Source organism: Gasterosteus aculeatus, chromosome 4 (assembly GCF_964276395.1).
Source record: "Gasterosteus aculeatus chromosome 4, fGasAcu3.hap1.1, whole genome shotgun sequence".
In the NCBI taxonomy this organism is placed as follows: Eukaryota; Metazoa; Chordata; class Actinopteri; order Perciformes; family Gasterosteidae; genus Gasterosteus; species Gasterosteus aculeatus.
The window spans coordinates 9742174-9767139 of NC_135691.1; the positions used below are offsets into that span (position 1 = coordinate 9742174).

The 24966-nt window shown below is 42.5% G+C and overlaps 2 protein-coding genes across 3 annotated transcripts in view; both read left to right on the forward strand.

Moving 5' to 3' along the window:
- The window catches only part of LOC144406190 (protein diaphanous homolog 1-like), a 125163-nt gene that overhangs the window by 8383 nt on the left and 91814 nt on the right, over positions 1 to 24966 (forward strand). The window lies entirely within an intron of this gene.
- The window catches only part of trpc7b (transient receptor potential cation channel, subfamily C, member 7b), a 35512-nt gene that overhangs the window by 5892 nt on the left and 4654 nt on the right, over positions 1 to 24966 (forward strand). The window contains exons 3-9 of the mRNA XM_040174920.2: positions 3307 to 3489; positions 6614 to 6778; positions 10022 to 10238; positions 11551 to 11784; positions 12874 to 13138; positions 22627 to 22822; positions 23481 to 23702. Coding sequence (XP_040030854.2) covers positions 3307 to 3489; positions 6614 to 6778; positions 10022 to 10238; positions 11551 to 11784; positions 12874 to 13138; positions 22627 to 22822; positions 23481 to 23702 — 1482 coding nt within the window. The remainder of the gene's footprint in view (positions 1 to 3306; positions 3490 to 6613; positions 6779 to 10021; positions 10239 to 11550; positions 11785 to 12873; positions 13139 to 22626; positions 22823 to 23480; positions 23703 to 24966) is intronic.

Genomic DNA, 24966 nt, shown 5'->3' on the forward strand with positions numbered 1-24966 from the left:
TTTCGATGATTATATTTAAAAAGTTATTCAAAAAAGTCCTCAAGCAGCCCCCACTGCCACTGTCACTGGTGGAAGAGGCACATGCCGGTGACACTGTAAGATTGGATGTCCAAATAGCCAGCAAGCGACTGTTCACTGTTAAAGTATTGAGTATCATTGGCCATGGTAGGTCCAGACCTAATCTTAGCAGCCCCTCTGGAAAAATTAAACACAATCAGTGACATTTTCTCCTCTTATGGTCCATTAAGTACAGGAATTAGCCCCTTCACATACCCCCACAGCACAGAAAGGGGGGGGTGAAGATAACCAAAAGCTTTCAACCTTTTGAGACTCATCAAATGATTAATCTTAATCTTTAATTTGAAATCAGTAAAGCAGTGATCAAAATTACTTTTTTAAGATCAAAATCATCAGAAACCAATTCAAACAGTCAAAAAAAGCTTTAAAGTAGCAAGAAAATAAAATGGACATTTTCTAAGCAAAAGCCTTGTGTGAACTTATTAGGTTAATAAGTCCACATGTTTTACTTTGGAGGATGTGAGTTTACTGTAGATCATCTAATTGAACCAATGAGAGAACAATGGCCTCATGGCGTTGCAATTCACGTCTCTTCTTCTTTAACCCTCATGTGTTACTGCATTTCTCTCCTACGCTCGCTATATATTTTAGATTGTCCTCAATCGCCCTTTCCTTAATCTTTTCTGCCCACTTTGGTATTTGTTAGTCAGCCTTCCTGCTTGTCATTCTGTTTTCCGTCCCTAGACAAATTAATGAGAAGGGCTCACCTGAGGGACAAGAGATGTGTTTTTGCTCATCCGTCTCATTAACATCTCATTATCACCCCGTCGCCCTGCTCTTCTTCACATCATCTTAACAACGTTCAAATATGAAACAACTGAAAAAAGGGGGCCGATCACCTGAGATGTTCCTCTTTCATAAGGACCACATTTTCTTTTAACGTTACGTTTCTGTGACGTCATCGTTCGTAACCATGGTAACCACACTCATGTAAGTCCCAGTAACCTCAACAAAACACAGACAAACTCTGCTTCTATATTAATTCTATATATCCAAAATCTTTTAGAAGTTGGAGCACATGGACGCACGTTACGACACAAAATCCTGGCGTTCCGTTTTAATTTGAAAAGAATCAGATGAAGTACTTACCACAGGCCTCCTCTTTAAGCTCTGCATGCCCATTGTCCCATTGACACATGAACAGCCTTCCTCGAAGAACATCCATTCTGTCAGGTCAACACAACAGGACAGATTGTCATTGACTTTTTGACGAGATTCACTGCCCACTTCATCAATCGACATCTGCGTGAGAGACACAGAAGGGTGCTGTTTCATTTCACTATGTCTTTGCGTCATAGCAATTTTTGTTCGATTTAGCAGAAATTAAGCCAAACAACAGCAGAGAAATTGAAAAACAAAAAAACAGTCCAGCGATGAAAACTTTTCCCAGCCCTCTTTTCTTCTCATCCCTCCATCTTACATCTCTCTCTCTCTCCTCATGTTTGAGGCCCAGTTCCCTCATCTGTAACCATTTTCGCTCTGCTTCACGCTTTTCATTCTCCATTTTCAATCTCAGTCATTCCCTTTCCTTTATCTCAACCCCCCAAGGCACAAAGCACATACTGAATTCACTGAATTGTGAACGGATTTTCCCTTACACTGCATGTGTGTTTTGACTATGCGTATGCATTCTCTGATGTGTTTCTTATGAGGTCCAATGATTAGGAAACCATTCGTGTTCACTCACTACCATGAAGTTGTCATTTATTTAACTTATCAACCTAAAGGTGACATACACCAAATTCCGCCTTCTATCATGAAACCCAAAGGGACCAATGCTCAGAATTAACTTCTTTTAATTTGAATGACCTTAATAAATACGTGGTTTTAAATAATAAATCCAAGCCCGAAGTGCCAGATATTACAATGTATGAAATCAATTGGTCTCTGTGTGACTCCAGTAAATGGATAAAACCTTCCCTCAATAAAAGGGTCAATCACCGAAGGAGTGCAAATGAGGTCCAAGTTCAGTAGGTTCACCAACAGGTAGTATGTGTGTCGGTACATTTATTTTATTCGTTTTAAACTAATAATAAGGCTTTACAATCACACTACAGTACATTGTACTGTTAAGTACCCATGGCTACTTAAAACATTTTATAGCATACTTGATGGAGATCTATCATAAGAGTAATACATTCATTATTCATCACTATGAGCCTTGCAAGCCTTCCAACAATTATGGAGACATGATATTTTAACTTATAATAGAGTATGGTGGATATTCTTGAATGCCTATGACACAAATACTCATTATAAATATGGTTAATGCGTTACAGACATGAGCAGGGTCCCCATAACATAATTTACCCAAGCAAAAAGTTACATAATTATGCGGCTTTAATCAGCAGTAACTTAACGCAAGTTATTGACCGATCTAAAAGCAGAAAGCTGAAGAATCAATGTCAATGGCTCGAGGGTAAGGGGAGGAGGGGTCCACAGAGCAACCCACTCGCTTTCAGGCACGTCGGTTGCTCTGCGGCCCGACGCTGCTGATAATAAAAGACGTTTTCATACCTCCTCACAGCGCTAAATATGAGAAAGTGGGAGTAAAACTGCTAATTTCATGCCATCTTTAATTAATTGCTGATGTGATGACCGGAGACGTGGCTGGAAGTTTGAGCGAAGCAGGGATTCTACTTTTTGGTGGTGTGGCTGACCAAAGAAGCCATAATGAGATTCCCTCCTCGGGGACTCAAGGGCTCTAATCATGCTGACTGCTTATCGGCTCCGCCAAACGCTGAGGAGCAGACCCAGCCAGGAGGGGAGGGAGGTAGGGGAGGTGTAAGGCAGATGGCTGAGAGGGGAACTGTGCCGACCGAGACGGGAACAAAAAAGGCCCGACAATAATTATGAATTGTAGTAGAGTGGGAAGAGTACATTCAGAACTTGGAGCTTAATCAGCATACTATAATCATTCAGGAGAGAAACATTTTTCCTTTGGTGCCCCATGAGTGCCATTATTATTATTATGAGAGCTCAGCATTAGCTGCACTCCACCAAACATTTTCCAACAATGGAAAGAACTGCATACAGTTCAAGATACAAAACTGAAGGCAAATCATACCCAAACATTTGATTCAATTTCTGTTCCATTTAGCTTTGCTCTCTTTACGACATATGACATCCCGTGTCATACTCTATGTTGTCTGTGACCTGTTGTTTAAATGATCTATGTGTTTAGATTCCGTTTTAAATAATGTTGATCGTAAACTCTCCCCCTGTCAGAATGAGTACCGTAAGCTGTCCATGCAGTGCAAGGACTTTGTGGTGGGTGTGTTGGACCTTTGTCGGAACACAGAGGAAGTGGAGGCCATCCTGAACGGCGACGTGGACCAGTGCCCTCCGAGTGCGTACAACCGACCCTGCCTCAGCCGCGTCATACTCGCCATCAAGTACGAGGTCAAGAAGGTAAGACGACCAGTGGTCACCTGACGGATCAACTTTACCATACTAGTAGTAGTGTTATGGCGCGTTTCCACCGAGCGGTACGGTACGGTACGAGTCGGGTCGGTACCCTTTTATTTGTGTCTCCACTGCCAAAAGTTGAGAATGGTACCAAAAATCCGAACCCTACCGTACAACCTTTTGGGTACCCTTCCGTTGGGGTACCTGGCACAGTTGTTTGGTACTAAAGGGTGGAGCTAGACTCACTGCAGAACGCCGGAGTTTGCTCAAACAAAGATTGTCGTCTCCTTTTGACAAATAGCCACATATCGAGAAGCAAGAACAGGATCGGCTGTATGTCCTCCATTATTGTTTGTGGTTAGCTTTCAGTTTTCGCGCGATCGAATGACGTCAATCTACTTTCCGTCATATATACCACGCCTATCAAGTGACGTTATCACAACTTTCTGGAATACACCACGCCTATCAAGTAAGGGTACTGTTGGCGGTGTAAACGCTCGCCAAATCATGGTTAACAGACCCGACCCGTATCGTACCGCTCGGTGGAAACGCGCCATTAGATGCAGTTAACATTTGCTCACGTCATGAAACTGCAACATGCAAAACATGCAATCCTGCAGCTACAATGTGTTGTAAAAAAATGCAGGAGCCTGGTTGGAAGGACAGAGAAAAACTGCAGTGACTTATTAGCATTTCAATGCCAAAGCAGGAAGTAGTGGGATATGGTTATAGTGCAGATGACAACTTACTGCTCTCAAGCTTTATCACTACAAGGCCCACCTCTCATTGATGATACATTTCAGAGGCCTAACTTGCCAAATAAATACAGTAAGAGGAAAGATAATACAAAAAATACTCTGCGCTTTAACTCTATTTGTAATGCCACTGTGAGCTGTAAATATCATGAATAAGCCTCTTAACCATTAAGGACTGCTGTATAAATCCAAATATAATTTATTCAAGGTCATATTTCCTCGGCACACGCTTTGAAGCTTTTACTGCCAAAGAATTGATCTCCTTTTAACTAAAAAACCTATAAAGTTTATACCACTGGATCTGAGAGAAATGTGCTATCATTAATGGTGGCCAATCACGTTTGTCTCTTCCCGATGAGGTGATGACATTCAGAGGGATTATTTAATCTCCATATAGTTGGGGAGCAACATCGGCTTTTAATGTTGGTAGACACACATTTATAGCAGAATCTCCGATCCAAAACACCAGATCCTAATTCTCGCACATAATCATTCTTGTAGGACACTCCTTTCCTGATAAATACTCACATCTTTCAAACTCTTTGCTCCCAGATTGTCTTTTATAGTTTTTTAGACAATGCATGAACATTCAAACAAATGTTACTGAATTAACTGAAAGCCGAGTTTTAATAGGAAGTCTCTCTGCCTTTGTAGATACAAATGTAGATACAACTACAGTATGAGTGCAACACATAATTTCACTTCAATAATGAGCTTTACTTTATATTATGGTAATGAATTCCATACATGTAATGCTCGGATGTCAGACAGCCTGCTAAAAGTAGCTCTGCTTGCAGCGGATTTGTGGTTGATGAAATCAGACAGACGAGGAGCTAAATTATGCATGATCTTATAAACTAGGCAGACATGTTTGTGTGTGATGAGGTTTTACCAGCTAAGGAGGTTCTAAATGTTCTTAGTAGTGTCTTCAAACTCAGCCAAGCTGAGACAACCCTGATTTGTGCGTGTGTTTGTGTACGCATCTGAAACTAAGCCCGAGCCTTTTTTTGCCCACATAGTAAGTTTGTGTATTTGTGTAGCTTTAATTTCCCATATAAACAGAAAACTGGCATCAATATCAAAAACATAATCCCTGCTGTGAAAGAGGTGTCTTTATGAAATGTCAAATCAAATGCCCTTTCCCCATTTCCTTAACTACACTCACTGTCTTTGACACAAACACACACACAGCCTATTTGACCTTTGTGCGCTGCATGTTTTCTTTAATCAGGTAAATCCCATTTGTGTGTATGCGTGTATGAGTGTGTGTGTGTGTGTGTGTGTGTGTGTGTGTGTGTGTGTGTGTGTGTGTGTGTGTGTGTGTGTGTGTGTGTGTGTAAGGCGGTGGTTCATGCATGATGGTGTGTGTGTGTTTGTGTGTTGGGCAGTAAATGGTTCGTTCCAGCTGTGTTTTCCATCCTGTACAGGAAAGCGTGACCAATACTCAGGGAGCTAATTAAACGGATGCAGGAAAGGAGGGGGGGGGGGGGGGGGGGGTTGGGGGGATTGCCATGGCAACCAGGTGAAGCCCGGTGCATAAAGCTGGACGCAGGCAGGGTTCATGTGATGGGTCAAGGGATTGATGGACCCGTCGCAGGACAACAACGGAGACACTATGTCACAACGTAGGCGAAGTCTAATGTCTCTCTGTGTGTTGGTTCACTGTGAATGTAGGCATGATTAAGAGCCCGTATGCACACGTTGTATGTGCAGTTTGTCCAACAACAAAAGGTGTGACTAAAACAGGAGACACTAGAGTTTAATTGTTACATCAGTCAACCTCCGACTGGGCATCGATCGCTGTATCGTCCACATCCTTCCTCCTGCTGGAACAAAAAACATCCATCCTGTGCTTCCAATGGACCAGTGGAGAATTTCATCTATCTTGTCCTTTGTTGCAGTAAAGCAACAGATGCTTAAATGCCAGACCGAGCTTGATCTAATAAGGCAAACATGCTTCAGTAATGAGAATGAACAGTATAAACACTCACGAGTGCCTCTCGTTTGCGGCCTGCTTTCTTTTTGCGTAGTTCACGGTAAATTGATTGTTGACATTTTCTTTCTAATTGAAGTCACGGGGCAGTGAGTCCAATCATGTACGGGGTAAAATATTTGTGTTCTAATAAATAGACATTAGGTGTGGCCCTAATTGAATCAGTTTGCACGCTCAGCTACTTGGGCCTTATAAGTGTAGCTTTGGACTCACATGCTGTTTCAAAAATAAAACACCAAAGGTTTTTTTTGAAGATGTGAACTAACCGGCTGTTTGATCATTTCTCTCCCCTTCCTGTCTCTTTCCTCTCCCCTCGCTGCCCTGCGCGGTCGTATCCTCTCCCTTGATTTAACGTCCGTGTCTGCGCCTGCCTCTTCAGTTCGTCGCCCATCCCAACTGTCAGCAGCAGCTGCTGACGATCTGGTACGAGAACCTGCCCGGCCTGAGGCAGCAGTCCGTTGGGGTGAAGTGCTGGACGGTGCTGGGGGTGGCCGCAGGTCTGCCCTTCCTGGCTGTTGCCTACTGGATAATGCCATGTAGCAAGGTAGGAACACATGTGCACCTGAGCGACGCATACATACATACATACATACATACAAGAAGGGTATTTGTGCCTTTTTGTAAAGGAAATGTACATTTAATACAGTATATGGCCAACACGGAAAGTCTACGGCCGACAAACACACCTCCACTATTTGAATATTCATTAAACACAAAGACAAGTGAATAGTTTTATGGATAAAATCTTTGTTTCTGACCTTTTTTTTTGTTTGGCCTGAGGTTTAAACAAAACAAATTGTAAACTAAATCAGGTTTATACTCTGTTGAAAGGCCATTACAGCCATTACAGGGCTTGATTTGAAAATATATTGCTGAACATCCATTATTATAAGCTGTCATCCTCAGTTGCACTTTTGCTGGGCTGTGCTTTAAATTAATGCAAAACCCCAACAGTCTATTACAGTGTTGTGACGGTGCCCATAAACATGCAACAACAACTACACACTGAGGGGATATTCCATCTCAAATCGTCCGTATCCTTCAGTCAGAGACTTGGCTGGTAAAAGTTATATTTCTAATGGTCTGAATGATATCAGATCACCAAATAGTTGTCAAGATATTTAACACTAAAGTGTTGGACAGACAGACGGAATGACCACAGCGGGTAAAAACATATCGATTTCCCATTTAAAAAGCACTGTATAATCATCGTTTCATTTCAGAGCCCAGAGGCACTTTACCATCATTTTGTTAATCGTCAATCAAGTAAATTATAATCTGTCGAGTGACACGCTGACACAAAAACACGCACACAGGCGAGGTTCTGCAAATCTTTCCATTAACCTGGATGATCCTGTGCACCTGGCTCTTTTACTGTGTCACAGGTGGGTACATTTGATGATAAATCAACCAACCAAGCAATTGTATGTGTGTCACAGTCTGCTATTTTGCGATGCAGCGCAGAGAGCAGGAAGAAGGTAGATGCGTGAAATAATAACAAGTCAATGTATTTACATTTTAAGTGTATTATGATTATCATTTTTGGTAATAGTACATACCTGATTTAAAAATCTGGCTAAATATATAAATAGATTTCTGTAGAAAATAGAAAAGCAGAATTACGGACGGTAGGGTGATATAAACAATTAAAGGAAATTAATAACTGAGAAAAGGAATAATGTTTGTGCATCAACATTGTGAATGACACTGATTCATTTCAACAGTTGCTGATGTCATGATGTTCTGTTTTTACAGCACCACATTACCTCAAAACATATTTAATTTCATCTCAGTGGGGGGTATAAAGAAAATATTAATACATGTTGTAGTACTAGCATCTCATTGAAGGGAGACAGAAAATCCACAGATATAATTGTTTTAGCAATCTCTTTTTTAAAGTGGAATATATGAGATGTCCTGAAAATGGTGATTGAAAAGGGTGAAAAATGGGGGAAACAAGCATTGCGTTATGGCATAGGAATTGAAAGATGCCAACGAGACCAATTATGGTTATTATGTAATTGATTATTAATTAAAGGTGTATGTATGGTGGTCATTCCTATATTACAGGTCATAAGATCTTTGGATTGATTTAATGTTTTTTATAGATTTTCTGCCAAACATATTTTTTACTATTCAAGAATTGATGTCAATAATCAAAAATATTCAGTATGAAAAACATTTCACATTTGGAAATTTACGTCCTTTGTGGTTGTAAAGTATCACAAAGCTTCAATGATCCACAAATGATTATATACAATGGCTACTGAGTAGACACACATTATTATTATTATTATTATTGGATCCACTCAGCTTTTCATTCATACCCATCCATTCATTATCCGTAAACACTTATCCTATTCACGGTCGTGAGGGGCTGATGCAGATCCCAGCTGACATTGGAACAAGCCGGTTTAGGAAATATTCCAGGCAACATTTTTAGAATAATGCTGACACAAAGCTGCAGTTTTTGCCCCAATCTGCTTGATTTACAATGTCTGTAAAGGGGTAGAAATAGTGCGCGTAAGCGTACAGCAATTGAACGAACACCAATGCAGCACAGGAGCTAACACAGTCGCACAAAACATGCACTGACACACACACTGAACCATTAGATAATTTGCAACAGGCCCTTTTTTGCTTGGGTTTGTGTGATTGTGGCATATAACACATTTATAACATACTTATTTATCAATACATTACTCCTGAAAAGTGAAAAGATGTATATGACGATGTATATGGAATAATACCAGACATTTAGTGTCGTATTGACTAATGTCCTCTCACCAAACGTGCCTGCCGCTAGTGGCTGCCACTTTTTTGGAGGAGAGCATATCTGCTCTTGTCATCGTCCCGCTGATGAAAAAGAAACCTGTGGAGTTTGAAATCGTCACACAGAAGCAGGCCCCGATCTGGGATCATCTAAGCTCATTTAATCCGATCAGTGAGCCCGATCAGGGGCCGAGCTGCCCCAGTGGCTGGAGGTTTGGAGGAGCTTCGGCGGGGTTAAGATTCCCCAGACGACCTCTCCCCAAATGGTTTAGTCGCGTGTACGCCATGGCGACAGCTATTGAATTTGATATGCCACCGCGCATGCTGAGAGTAGAGGTAGCCTGTGGGTAGTTCATATTAAAAGCAGCAGTGTGCTTGTGTGTGTGTCTGTGTGTGTGTCTGGGCATATTTTTGTGGTGGCATGTTTAATGCTCCTTGTGCCACACCAACTTGCATGGTGTTCGTCCCATATGGTGTGTTTTTGCAGTCGCTGCTGATGGTTTGGCATGGAGTCACTCTGGCATTATGTTCCCCAGTCACGGCTGATGCTCATCGCCTGCCACGATGGTTGTTTAGTGGTGCTGTTCACATTTCTGAGGGCCAAAAATCTCAGGGGCAGCATAAAGAGTGAAAACTGACAACCTCAGTGAAAACAAGTAGATGTTTTGTTTGGGTGCAATTTTGAACCTTTCTAAATGTTCAATTAAAATACAAATAAAATATGTATTAAAATGATTCCCCGAGACAAAAAAGCCCTTTGGTTAATTGTTGTTATTTGCCAGGACACACTGACAGAGAGATATGAGACTAGTTCAGAAATGCACGTCTTTGAATCTAGGGAACTGTTCCCAGATTCTTTCACCAAATCAACTTAATTGATAATATGTTTCCCCCCAAATATGCCTAAATCTGTAAAAGGGTGTTTGAACAAACAATAATAATATGCCTTTAACCGTAATGGTCCTTTGTAAGTATTTGGAAACGTTTTTTCTTATCATATTCCTCTCACTTCCAGCTTGGTCAGATCCTGCGAAGTCCCTTCATGAAGTTTGTGGCTCACGCCGTCTCCTTCACCATCTTTTTGGGTCTTCTTATTGTCAACGCCTCCGACCGCTTTGAGGGCGTGAAGAACCTGCCCAACGAGACCATCACAGACCACCCACGACAGGTGTTCAGGGTAAAGACCACCCAGTTCTCCTGGACAGAGATGCTGATCATGAAGTGGGTGTTGGGTAAGGCTTCTGCTCGCAGGCATGCTGCACACACACACACACATACACACACGCACACACGCACATACACACATTGGTAGTGTTTGAAAGGATCCACAGTTGCAACCAATTAAAAAAATCACTTTCAAGGCAGATTTCTCACCATGATAAGAAATAACCTTGATGCAGCACATGTTTGTTGATGGAAGTTTTATCAAGATGAATTTAACATTTCAATTAAGCCAGATTAGTATCATCATTTTGGGGTATTTGATGTTAATCCAAAGTATGCACTCAACTCCTTCCCCACGAATCAAGGGAAAGCCTGTGTGAATCTTTATGCAAAACCTTGACATGACGCAGATTCAAGAATAATGCAAGATAATACCAACCAAGTGGATGAAAGCCATAAGCCATTATATGTTATGTTCCAAAGATTAAATAGAGTTTTCTGTTTGGATCCGGCACTAGCCAGATTTCTAGAAGCAGTGGCCGTACTGACTCCTAATTATAAGCTGGACGGAAATTTGTAGTTTGACTTCAGAGGTGGTCTTGGGGAAATAATAGAGAGAAAGAAAAATGGTGGAAACATGGGGGCTGATGGAGGAGATGGAGAGGTGGAGTGTAAACCATACAATAAGACGGGCATGAGAGACGGCTGTGAGACAAAGACACATTCAACAGATAAACAGCCCATGGCAGAATCTTCCCATCTGCTGATGTGCTTCCTTTCATCTACAAACACACACATCTAATGACATCATGTGAGTGGTCTGTGTATGTCCGTGCACATATGCCCCTGTGTTTGCTTACGTGTAGGGGCACCGTTCTCTGCCCAGCCGCGGTACTTTTTGGCAGCAGGTGCTCTTGTGTGTGTTTCCTTGTGTGTGTGGGGGGGGGGGGCAGGGTAATTCTAATTCCAGCTGCAAGCTTTGAAGGCCTGGTAATTGTTACAGAGATCATACTGATCAGGGCGCTTTTTCAGTAAGCAATTTTCTCCCTGTTTTGCCTCCAAATAGAGAATGGCAGTCTCGTATAGAGGTGTGTGTGTGCAGAGCTATACAGAGCTGTATATCTTTTTCTTTTCTGGGGGGATTATTTGGAAATAAGGCTTTATGTGACAAAAATAGTCCTGATCAAATGTAAGCTACAATAGTCATGATAAGTGATTTCTTGAAAAAAGTGTGCAAACATCAAACATGACTCATTGGAACTGCAGCACTAACAGCCCTGTCAATTCCAACTCCAGTTGCCTCCCAGCAACAAGGTCCTGGGTTTTAAGCCCCCCTGCGGCCTTTCTGTGCCCACTCATTTGTATGTCCTCCTTCCTCAGGGATGATTTGGTCAGAATGTAAGGAGATCTGGACCGACGGGCCCAGAGAGTACATCATGCACCTGTGGAATGTGCTGGACTTTGGCATGTTGTCTATCTTTGTGGCTTCCTTCACGGCGCGCTTCATGGCGTTCCTCAAGGCGTCCAAAGCCCAGCAGTATGTGGACCTGCACGTACCAGACGAAGACCTTAGCAACGCCTCGCTGCCTGACGAAGTCGCCTACTTCACTTTTGGTAAGCGGTTACTCCTAAAATGTTACAGAAGGCTTTGAAGATGTTTACGGATTCCTCTGGTGTTTATCAGAGATTGCTTGGACCAGGTCTTGAGTGTCTGTAAGTGGCGCTCATTTCTTTGTCTTCTCTACCATTGTAACCAAGGGCATTCGTGATTACGTCTCAATTTATGTTTGATCCGAAAAAATATGTGTTGTTTCAGCTCCAAGGAATGTGCAGATAGTCTTTACAAATCCTAAGCTTTTGACTTGTCTGTAGCACAGCACATTCAATACGCAATTCCATAATAACAATAGCAAACACAGTGAAAAGTGGATCATTTGGATTCACAACCCTCCAAAGATAATTAATAATGATTCTATTTTAATTTCTTTGACAAAGACATCTACCTGCGCAGTGAAACAGTGAAAACTTTTGTTGAAAACGTCTGCAACATAATAATGCATTTAAGGCTCCAAGCTACCGGACTTTAAACTTGTTAGTTGCCGTCCAAGAGAATCTTTACCAGTGCTGACACCTGGTGGGCTTACTCTGCCATGACATAACAGTAAACAGGAAGATGCGAGTCAGTCATCCATACGTCTCATAGTTTGCACTGAAAAGTGCACACATTGTGTCAGTTGTATACACTCCTTTACCGAGGTCACAGTTTAACAGTTGCTTTCATTTCTGTTTTCATGTTTTGGTCTTTCCTCATCTGTCCTGTACCTCGTCGTCCTTGCTGTCCTCTCTCTCTCTGAGTCCCTTCACCCGCTGTCCCCTCTTGCTGCACAGCTGCCTCACACTCACTGACTCTCTCTCTCTCATCCCCATCCATCATCACTGAATAAATCTTCTTACTGGACCTTTGCCAAGATTACACTCTTTAGGAACATCACTTCCAAACAATTATGCACAGGTGACAATTTGTATCAAGCCAGAGGGATGCATGGTTTTCACACAAGGATTTATAGCAAAATAAAACACACTCTGATAGTAAACTACATTGAGATCATTTTTTTCAACCAGATATCAGAAAATGTTTTAAATTCTGAATCCACAAATGCAAATGTGGATGATTATTTCAATATTTGTTTTCTTCTCCTCCAGCCAGGAACAAGTGGCGCCCCTCAGACCCCCAGATCATCTCAGAAGGCCTGTACGCCATCGCCGTGGTGCTGAGCTTCTCCCGCATCGCCTACATCCTGCCGGCAAACGAGAGCTTCGGCCCATTGCAGATTTCACTGGGGCGCACAGTCAAAGATATCTTCAAGTTCATGGTCATCTTCATCATGGTGTTTGTGGCCTTCATGATTGGCATGTTCAACCTGTACTCGTACTACCTGGGAGCCAAGTACAATCCTGCATTCACCACGTGAGTAGTGCTCAGCTAAGACAGCGACTGTGATCGGATGGCGCTTAAGTTTAATTTAAACATATATGATTTGGCTCCCATCCAATTTGAGACGAGGCCACAGAACATGGTCAAATTTCCTCCTTGATGAGATTGTTTGCCGGGTTAATCAAATCCACAGTCCTTCAGTTGCAGAGACCGACCATCAATCTGCAGGGTCAATCAGGCTATTTGGTTTTGGTTAAATAAGCAGGATGTGGAATTGGTACACTCACCCCCTAAAATCTTCAACACTGGGGATTTTTGGTTTTACTTTTAACAAAGTTATGGGTAGGAAAATGTTTTTTTTCCCAGACACTGTTTTTTGTTCACTTTAAAGTAAAAGAGAAATCTACTCTGCAGATCGCCATCAAAAGGTCCATTTTTTACTATAAAATAGTAAATAGAAGTAAAAAGGAAATGACCAGTGTTAGGGACAGGTGTCAATTGACTATTCTGTCTGAGCTCTGGGAAAATGCATCAATATTGTCATATGTCATTCAGTTAATGATGAGCCAAAACATCCATTGGCCTATTGAGTTTGTCAATATGGATGTGAGAGTAAATTGGGAGCAAGTTTCTTGTCTGTGTCTCAAAGTTTTTTGATTCCAGCCCAAAGTATTTGGTAAAGTTTCTTTGAGGCACAATAACTTTCCCTGTAACAAGCCAGGGTACACGCAGTGGATCGTATTGACCATCTGTGATCAGTGATGCATGATTTAACACACCACCACAGTGGTTGGCAGTAATAATAATACAGTTCCTTTTTTAAAGGCACTTAACAGGGTAAAGACAAAAACATTGACAGCAAAAAATACAAGCAAGGCAGAGACATGACGTGATAACAGTAAGAATCAAAACAAAAGCATACAAACTACAATCAGATGTTACAAGCTAATTTAAATAAATGAATTTCAATGCACCAAATGTCACAAGTTGTCCACACTGGGGACTTTGGTCAAAGGAAAGCGGACAACTGCGACGGCAACAATTAAGCCGTGTGCAAGCAGCATTTATCAGGCAGGTCCCCACACAATTAAAAGCAGCCATGTGAGAGAAATGCTAAGTTACATTTTTTAAAAGCTCAGAATCATCCAGCCTATTTCAGATGTAGACTTCAATCAGGACTAAAAATAGTTTTCCATTTTGTCTTAAGTCTATTTTCTAAATCCACATCCATGTATATATCATTTCTTTCTCTACTTAATGGTTATGAAACAATCTCTTTGTGGCACAACAGCTCTGTTATGAGTGTCTGAGTTAGACAAGTCAAGTGTGTCAGACTATTATCGTATTTGATAATTGAAAATCCTCCAACCAAAAAGGGATGGTAACCACCCTAAGTACTCTAATTACACTTAACCTGCCAAAGCGCTGCATTTAACTTCATTGGGAGCATCCATTACAAATGGGCAATTAACTGAGTCAATTTGCACTTAGAGGCTGCAGTGCATACAACCAGGCCTGCAATACCCTGAGTCTGTTCTTTCAACAACCAGAAAATATAAGTTTATTTTTTTAATTTTAGTGTAGAATTCTTACCGACAAGTTATGTATCAACCTGCTTGTAAAGCAATCAATCAAGTCCTGCAACATTTCATTCTGAATATTAATGCAGCTGCCACTTTCTTTATTTTAGCATATCTACTTGCATCACTCATCAGCGGCAAGGAGGTCGTTGTCTTATATTTGTAGAAATCAGATCACAGAAATAAAAAAATATATATTTATGCTTAAACCAATAGTATTGCATTATTAGTATTAAGTATGGCATTGCGAGTGGGTGTGTAATTACATCAGTGGAAAAGTCCATGTTATTGTAGTTTATAATCTGGTATCAAGGCTCACACTTGTTATCAACATGTTACGGTACCTTAGTCGGTTACTTCCTGAGTAATCCTAACAGGTTAGAAAACCAACCTGCACATTTAGTGGAGTCTGATGTTTATGCTCTTGTGCAAAATTAACCTGACAGTTTTTTCATATCAGTTGAGAAACACACAGGGTGACTTGAATTCGTGCCATCGATACTTCATTAACAGGCTTCACAACCATGAAAAACTGCTCCCAGATGTTCCTCCATCTCCTCATTTTGCATAAACCGCATACTGTTTGCCGTGCTGGTTTGGAGTACTCCCAGTCGCACCACTCAGTAGTTGGATGCACCACAGTTTGCTGGCATGAAGGCTAAGACCTGCCAATTCAGATTTGTTTACCTGCCCCTTTGTATTGGGAGAATTAGATCAGATAAAGTCAGTGACCTCTAGGAGCGTCGCCACCATTTGGTTGTTGAGTTGATTGTGATTCAGTTTTTCTGGATGACTTCGCCGTGCCACACAGCTTGCCAATCCATCCGTCTGTTATCAGGTTATGCACCTGTCTGTCCTCCTGCATGCACTTACGTTCACATGTGCACTTGATACAGATGCATTTCTCTTACATCTACACACACTTGCATTGCGTGATCAGTTCAGCTAATGCAACCAAATGTTACACACCTACAGTTCAACATAAACATATAGAAGTGTCAGGTGCAGTAACACCACACACCCTTTGATGTTGTATTTATGCAGGCTCAGCCGTTTTATCTAAACGCACCAGTGTCACACCTCAGAGTCTCACAGGCTGCGCTCTGCTTGGCTGCCCACATGGAGCGAAAGATCCAGGCAACGCGTCAGCCGGCAGACGGAGTTCCCCTCTGGAAAAAAGTGGAAGTAGAGACTAATGCAGTTCAAATGGACTGTGAGAAAGATTTTGGTCACAATCCGTGAGTGAGAAATAATGAAGTCTTCTCAGAAAGGAAAGCATAGGAACAGAACCGGCCCCACGCTTTACATGTGAAGGTGTCCTCGTCATCGCCATTTCATAATCTGGCTCCGCTTATTGTTAGCTCATCTCTTACCACTCTGCTTTAGAGATCAGTATCGAGGCTGATTAGAAAAATCATCACTCATCTTAAAACTTCTGCCTGTTTAAGCAAGAGATTGACCACTTCCTTTCCAGTTGTCTACTCTGGCACTGCGAGCTGTGTAGAAAGGGTTTTAGGATGATAGAAACGGCCTTACATTCTGTTGTTGTTGTTGTTGTTGTTATCAGTGTTGCCACTAGGGGTCAGGCTGGCTTCAACCGGCCTGGACTGAAATAAGCAAGGAGAGGGTACAAAATTTTTTCTCTCTGAATCTGCTCGTCCCCAATTATTATATTTGTTTATAAGTGAAGCCTTTTTTGTCACTGTCTTACTCAATTAAATTCAGATATATGACTGCATGTGATTGGAATGACTGTAATTAATAGTCTAGTGTGCAAACAACGCACCGTCCATCTCTTGTCTCTCTGTTACAGATGAGAACATGGTGCGAGTGTGTCTACTTGTGCTCGTGTGAGGGGAAGGAAGGTGGGGTGCTGTGGCGGATCTCCTTCCCTCTCAGACACACACACATAGACTCACTCCTGCATAAGCTAAAACTCACACAATAAAGTAAATATGCATGCACAGTGGGATATAATGAAGATTGAGCTTTAATAGCCAAACATATTCAGTCCACATGGGCGTGAAAAGAAAGGCTATCTGACTCGCAGACACGCTTTTTCTTGCCCACACATATAAATATACTGTAGCAGTGACGCACAAAAAGGGCACAAACATACACTCACATTCACACATCACACTTCACACTCAATGTTTGTTTTTGCATATCTGCTATAAAAGACTGGGCACACAAACATTTATATACAGATTAATTCACACACACACACACACACCTATCAGGATTCAGATTTGGACAGCGGTCGTGGAGCAGTGGACCTGTCTCTTTGTTCTAGTCAACCATGTGTGACACCACTGCACACGAAGACGGAGCGGGGAGGTGGAGGAGAAGAGGAGAGGTGAATGAAATGGCAAAAGCGTTTTGAAATGATGGCAGTTTAGAGAAATAGAAAAAGACACAATGGGGTGTCAAGGAACAGTGAAACAAATCAAAATAATGATTGTACTGACGCGAAAGTGAAAACGGTGGAGGAACTACTGGATAAGTCTTGGGGACAGCGGAAAGAAAAGATGTGCGAGGGTGCACGGACAGAAGAGGGAGAAAGGATGAGAGAAGGTCAAGAAGACTCACCCCAGATTTAAGAAGTGTTGCAAGGAACTATTTGAATAGATGGGAAGAAATAATGAAATAATTACTAAATACTTTTTTTAGCTGTTCTTTTTTCTCCAAGCCGTTCGTTATCAGTACTATTCACAAAACTGCTCTTTATATACCACAGTTTGAGTCTTTGAGTTTCTTCCTCTTTTTTCTTTGTCAGTGCTGCTTGAGAGGAGGCTTATATCTTAAAGCAAAGAACAAAAGCATGTAATGCAATGTAAATGGAGACAGACAGACAGAGAGAGAGAGGGTGGGCCGAGGCACGAGAGGGTCGGGGTGGGCAAACGGGAGGATGTATTAGCTCTGGAGGCGAGGTGTATGAATTCCTTGAGTTGAGAGCAGGAAGATCACACATGGTAATGGAAACTGTTCAATAATGATAACTAGGCCGTCACATGAAGGATTAATTAACCATGAAGACAATGATTAATCGTAGTAGCTTTTGAAACAGTAGGTCCTTGAAACAAGCTTTTATTGTCTCCTAACCAATGTTTGTTCCATGAATACACTTTTAATCTTTACAGCTAATTCCCCACTAAATGAGTCTTACATACATGATCATTTACTAAACGGCTGACCGTGAAGTTAGACTTCCAGCCCGCCAAAAAAAACATCTATAATAGTAGAAACCCATCTAAAATAAACGGCTATTGTAATAAGTAACGTTTGTAGTTTAGTGTATGTTTCAGTTTTTAGTGGAAAGTGGAAGTAATAATAACATTGTAATTAACTTTGCTGGGCTCGCTGTAATGTAAACCTCCCCAAATCCTTGTGTCGCGCTCCCTGCTCGGGTCAGGCAACGTAAACAAAACAAACGGCAGGGAGTAAGGAAACTAGCAGACGACAGCGGATAGGGCAAACAATAATCAGGAATGTATTATTCTTAAATTAAATCACAAAAGAAATCAAAAGTTGCAAAGAAAGACAAAACAAGCCTTCAGAAGGAGGCCATAACGCATCTCTCAGTGCACGAGCCCCCTGGGTGATCATCAATAAGCCTTTTAAAGGGGCCGGCACTGATCACGCACCCAATCGGGATGGACCATCAATTAAGCCTTCTGCTGGGCAAAGTAAACACATATCACCAGCAATGGTCAGGGACGTAACACCTTGCCTTTTTGGTTTTGTAAAGGCTAATTAAGAAAATTAACATTTTATTTCTCTTTTTCAGGGTAGTGTTTTGGTCTGTAAGCTTCACAGTGCCTCACAGTGTGCAAATCTCCTTTTTTCCCCTGCAGTTAAAAAAAAACCTTCTTGCACCTCGGTATCTTTGCCTACATGTGTGCATAGTTGAAGAAACCACCCTGCAGACTCAGCGAGTATCGCCTTACTCCAGCCTCATGTGGAGAAACGCTCGGCGGGTTTCTGTAGCTAAACTATTGCTGTTCTGTAAAGGAGTTTTAACGGTACACAAAAAAATAACCAAATATAAAATCAGCCAAATACAATGGTTATTGCTGCTTTTCTTTTTAAAAATGTAAATTGTTTAATCCTATAATAATGTATATCATTTCCTTGGAAAGAGGAAGACAACAGAGAGACAGTCAGCAAGAAAGCAGGCCAATTTCAAAAAAGTCAATGTTGCGTTTGTTCCGGTATCGAAACAGTCTCTAATTGCTGTTCTTGTGGTGGCGTTTACCTCCCCGCTTAACCAGATTTCTCTCACTGGTGGCCTGAAGACACACACAAAAACCGCATCCTTTTGCGTTCCTCATTTAAATGTGTAAATATGCACGCACACAGAAACCGACACACACGACACATGAGACAAACGCATCAGCATTTGTTCCTCCGGTTTCTTTTCCCCCTCTCTCTTTTTTCCCTTCTATCAACAAGATAGGCAGGCAGGAAAGTCAGCACATCTGGAGCAGCATTCGTTCATTAAAACCAAGCCCCTGCTGTCGCCATGGTGACGGCTCCTCTGGCGTGACAGATCAGAAGTTGCAAACTCAATGCGAGTGTGTCTAAAACTCAATTTAATAGTTAAAGATGCTTCGCCTTTAGCTGCCTGGCCGACTGACTGCTTGCCTGTCTGCAGGAGAGGAGGGGAGAGAGGAGCAAATCTAGAAGGATACATTTAATATCTTGCTAACGGAAGAGGGGCATTTACATGTTCATTCATCTAATGGGAGAATGTGGCTGCAAATAAATAGAAGAGAGAGGGGGAATAAAAGGTGTAACCCATACAAATAGCTTGAGGGACAGAAATGACTGAAAGCTCTTGGGATGAAAGAGAGAGAGGGAGGGAGAGGGGGGGGGGGGGGCTCTGGAAGAAGAAATGGCATGGGAGTGTAAAGAGAATATGGGCAAGAGAGATGAACGAGAGGCAGAGATAATAGCGAGAGAGAGAGAGAGAGAGAGAGAGAGAGAGAGGAAACGTGGGCCTGAATTTGTGCCTGTCTGGGATTTGGATTTGGGGGCGACTCACAGTCCCCCGCACACACAGAGGCACACAACGCTGTGTACTGTGCCTGAGTGTATATATGTGTGTAGTAGGCAGAGAAGGAGTGGTAGCTTTACTGTCTTGTGTCCTCCAGTGTGTCTTTGTGTGTGTCCTTGTCGTGGGTGTATTTATCCGTCGTGCCGATCGGGAGCTGTCACTCTTGATATCAGATAATAAGACACTGTCCATCTCTGTCTCCAGATACCCACTTGTCCCCGCTGATTCCCCGCCTGTGGTACAATGATGTTATAACACAAACACGCACAAGTTTGAAATCAGATTAACTCACGTGGAAAAAAGGCTCCCATTACCCAGAGCATATGTCAGTCACTGGTCATGTGATAATACACCCATGAGCAGTGTCACAGCTGACATTAGCAAAAGACCAATTCCAATTTCTTAATGTTTTTGATCGGATTTTCCATGATTGCGCTTCTTCCCGGAGAGGCGTCTTACGCAGATTTCGGTGAATCAAATAACCGCCGCCAACACGCCGGCTGCTCGTGCGTCAGCTTTGTCCAGCAGGGACAGAGACCCCCTCCCCTCATATATACATATATACTCGCATGATTCATTTGCAGAAACCAATGTCACCGTTTGCAGTCACGCATGATGTGTTCCCCCGCTGGGAGGACGGGTTTACCTCCGGTAGCACTTAGAATGCTGTACAGTTTTAGAACTTTGTATTAAACCACCTGACGGCCCAAACAGACAAAGTGGGTGTATAAATAGCCACCGCGTTGTCAGTGTGTACTTCTAATTGTGTGTGTGTGTGCGCGGGCGTCTGGGAAAATGGCTGGTTTATTTGCACATTAATGTTTCCTGGAACAAAGCCCTTCATCATTATCTACACTCACATTTTTTGTGGTCAGGGGACATAAAAATGTAAATTGAGAGAGCATTTCACTCGGGGAGGAAGGAGAGCTGGGAGACGGAATCATTTGATCAGACGCATAATTGGGATATAACGTTTTAGAGACCAGATTACATTTGCCTTTTTCATTTTGTTTCATTTTTCGAAGCCCCAGGCCGGCATTTTTATCTTGTAAGAGAGGCTCCAGATAAATGATGAGGCCTTATTTAAAGAGAGAAGCCTCAAGATAACAGTTTTTCAAGGCAAGGCAACCAAAATCACCTTCCTCAGTCTCGCTTGATTGCACGATAGGCAATCACGTGTGTGCTGTGAATAGTAAGTGAAAAGATGGTATTGTTGATGTCTTCCATTGGTCACTGATAGTGTCGCGTTATCACTTCTTGGTCTGATGCCACAACGACTGTTAACACTTTTGAGGATGTTTCTGTTTATACGTGACTCAAAAGCCCGATGTCCCTGGAATTTGCAGTCACGTTGAAAGAGAGAGACCTAATCCTAAAAATAGTTCCAGGTAGCGTCAACCTGTTTAAATGGCTCTTTGTCTTCTTACCTTTGGGCACTGCACATTTTTCTGGTCAGAAACAGATTCATTAGTCCTGTTTAAACACTTTTGTTGGAGAAGTTTAGTTTAAGTGCACAAGTGCCTTGTCGCACTGATTGTTTCAGTTCCTGTACGTGTTTCGATTGATTAACCATTATTTTATGTGAATTTATCTTATTTTGGTAATGTGACTCGTGTCCCAACAGTGAGAAAAGCACAGGTCCCGGCCCTTTTTTTGTGTCACGGTGTGGTTTTATTTCCTGTCTTATTTTGTAGTTTCTGCTTCTTGTCTCCCTGGGTAACTTCACTTCCTGCCTTGTCCTGTCATCCCCTGTGATTGTCGGATTGTTTCCACCTGTGTCCAATCCATTGCACCGCCCTGGTGTATTTAAGCTGTGTGTCTCCTGTCACTTGTCGCGTCATTGTATTGGATGTTCCATGGTCCTGTCTGCGTTCTTGCTCCTTGGCCTTGTTTGGAATCTTTGACGATTAAAGTCGCTTTTGTTGCTCGAACTCTGCATTTGAGTCCTGCCTTCCCCGCATCCCTGACATTTTGTTTGGTGGCAGTATATATGAGTGCAAACCCGGTTTGTTGGCAAACTATCGGTAGAAAATAATTGTTTGTTTAGCTTTGGCAAGCACTGGTGTGTAGTGCACCTGTGTGCGAAACCGCCAGCAACTGTGACTTTAGAACCACTGCAGTGCATAGATGCACCTCGCTCACTCCCAAAGTGTCACGCTATCTGCCTGAAAGGTCCGAGCTGAAGCACCCGGAGGAGTCTCAGTCCCATGTGTGCGTGAGCTGAGCCTCGACTGTGCCGCCGCCAAGCTCTCTGCTTGATTTCAAGTTGGAAGAGGCCCACAGCCTCCGACCAGGAGCCGGAACGTCTTCTCTCCCCACAGCCTCATTGCACCTGGAGCCCCTGCGGCAATTCAACGAGGCAGCTCCACCTCTCTGTCATCTCAATCCCATTGTTGCCACTCACTCACCCAGATTAACTACCCGACTGCCAATGGTGACAGGTCCTGCAGCCTTACCGTGTGTCAGTGTCAGAGAATGATCCCTCAAGCTGAAAAGTTTTGTGCCTGTGGAAGTCCAGTGGAAAGGAAACTTTCGGTATTTATTTTCAACACAAGACTACAGGCTGAACCGATGCTCAAATGCTAAAGTCCCTTTTCCCATTTCCAGTTTTTTTTCCATTTTGACAAAAATCAGACCTGCGTTTGCTTGTTTGTGTGAGTGAGTCTAGGTGTGTATTTGTATGTTTGTGAGTACGATAATGGGATGATGTGTTCAAATTGGACATGAATAATCAGTTGTTCAATCCATGCCACGTTATAAAGCCCACAACATTAAAATGCATTTGTTGTTTCTATGTGCATGTGTTAGAGTGAGACGATGCTCTTTTGGGTGCGTGTCCACTTGTACTTTTTTCTCACTGCCACATCTTGTCTCTTTCGTTACAGGGTGGAGGAGAGTTTTAAGACCCTTTTCTGGTCGATCTTTGGGCTGTCTGAAGTGATCTCCGTGGTGCTGAAGTACGACCATAAATTCATAGAGAACATTGGCTACGTGCTGTACGGAGTCTATAATGTCACGATGGTGGTCGTCCTCCTCAACATGCTCATTGCCATGATCAACAGCTCGTACCAGGAGATAGAGGTAAATATCACATGGTCAGTCAATAATGAAGGTTATAATACTGCCAACTACTACTAATAAGTATTCTATGTCTGATCACATCTGAGGCTGCGGGAGAAGTTGAGAAAGAAAACATTCAATACAATGGTTCAAAGGGAGACTCGGCGGCGGGCCCATCTCCCACTGTGTCTGCAACGACCCCTGCTGTAATGTTTGATTGAGTGAACTCAGCCCCAAAATTCTTCAACCCCTCCCCCCCTTGTAGACCAAAAGCGTAGCTCGCACCTGAGGTGCTCTCACGTGTTCACTGTTATTGACGCAGCTGTCTGCACTGGCGCTGTGCAGCTAAACTAGACTCTGAAGCCTCTGGTGAGGAGAGCGACTGAGCCAGCGTCACCGGTTAATACCAGCTGTAGTTGTTATATACAGAATAATTATATCAGCTTTAAGTCTGTGAGATTAGCCGTGGATCCGCATAAAACACAAGCCAGCAACCGATTACATAATCTCCTCGTAAAATGAAAAATAAAGTAAAAAGTAACTGGTTTTCTTCTCTGAAGTTTCTACAATCTAAGCCTTAGATTGTAGAAACTTAGATTCCAAGGGGTTTTGTAAGGCTTCAGAAACCGAGCTTATTTCAAAGCGCACTCTGCCTCCGTCCTTCCGTCCGTCTGTGCAGGAGGACGCCGACGTAGAGTGGAAGTTTGCCCGAGCCAAGCTGTGGCTCTCCTACTTTGACGAGGGCCGCACCCTGCCCGCCCCCTTTAACATGGTTCCCAGCCCAAAGTCCTTCTACTACCTGGTGCTCCGCATCAAGTCCTGTCTGATACGCCTGTGCAAGGCCAACAGCCGTCACCATAACAACGAGCTGGAGCTGGGCATGCTCAACTCACAGGCCAAGGTCAGTGCGTTGAGCAAACAATATTTTGTTATTTCTCTGCATAGAAGAACCAACAAAGGGATGAAATGATTACTGATTATTGGGATTTTTTATGTTAAAGTAGCTACTAAATGTGTGCCTTCATTTAAGCATCGTTATCCCTTCTAAGTGCTCTGATTTAATTATCCCCACATTTTACAGAAACTCTGAGACCCGATAATTACAAGGTTAATTACTGAGGACATGTAAATGGATTTTCATTATAAAGGGACAATTTTAACAGAAATATTAATCAGCTCATGGCTTTTGCTATTAAGCTCTGTTGTAGTCGAATCCAGGTCAAAAGTTTTGTTCATTTGAAAAACAAACTCAAGGACAGTCCATCCAAATGAAATCCCTGTAATCAAAATAAACTATTGCATCAAGACAATAGCATAAAGGCCATCTAACACAGAAGCAATCATAGCGCTGGCCCTGTTTGCGGGCATTACCTGCCTCAGGTGGCTCAAACCAGCGCCTCGTAAAAGCTATTAGTCAGGCCTGCCTCTCCTCAAATGCCCGGGCAGGTCTGGGAACAAGATAAGCTACACCTCGCTGCCCCTGTGAGCTCCTAAAGTTCTCCGCAGCTTTGACGGTTTAACTGCAGAGCAGAGCAGGTTCAGCAATCAATCAATAGTTAAACCCACACGCAACCACAGTGAATGTCAAGTGAGATCTGGAGAAGACGGCGTGATCCTCCCATTCTTTTGGTTCACGTTTCATGCCAAAAGCAAAGAGATTGAATGTCTGTTAACATCAGGCCATCAAAGCAAGTTATTTAATATGAAGTAGATGTTTTATCGTTTCATGCTTAAATAGGTGTAGTCCTTTTATTTTGACACCTGTGATGAAGCAGGAAGTGCAAAATAGGAACCAGGAAGTTGAGAGCTGTAAACCGCAGAGAGCATAATCGCAGCTGTGTGGCATCCCATTTATAATCCACGTGAATCCTTCGTCTGTATTCCTCAGAAAGTAATGGCTTTTCACTCAACGTTGCCAAGATGGCGTAATTTGTATGAAGAAATTAAAAGGAGCGAGCAAGCTCACATCGCTGGCTCTTGAAAAGGAGTTTGGCTGGCTGTTTGTTTGTTAACACTTTGGAAGTGAAATGCATAGCGAGAACAGTACAATGCCTCCCTTAATGGTTTCTTTTCTCAGTGATGATTGGTTCTGTTAGTAGGCCGCATGCTGTGGGTTAGAGTGTTGTATCATGAACTTCAGCAATATTTTCTTGCCCATTTGAGCT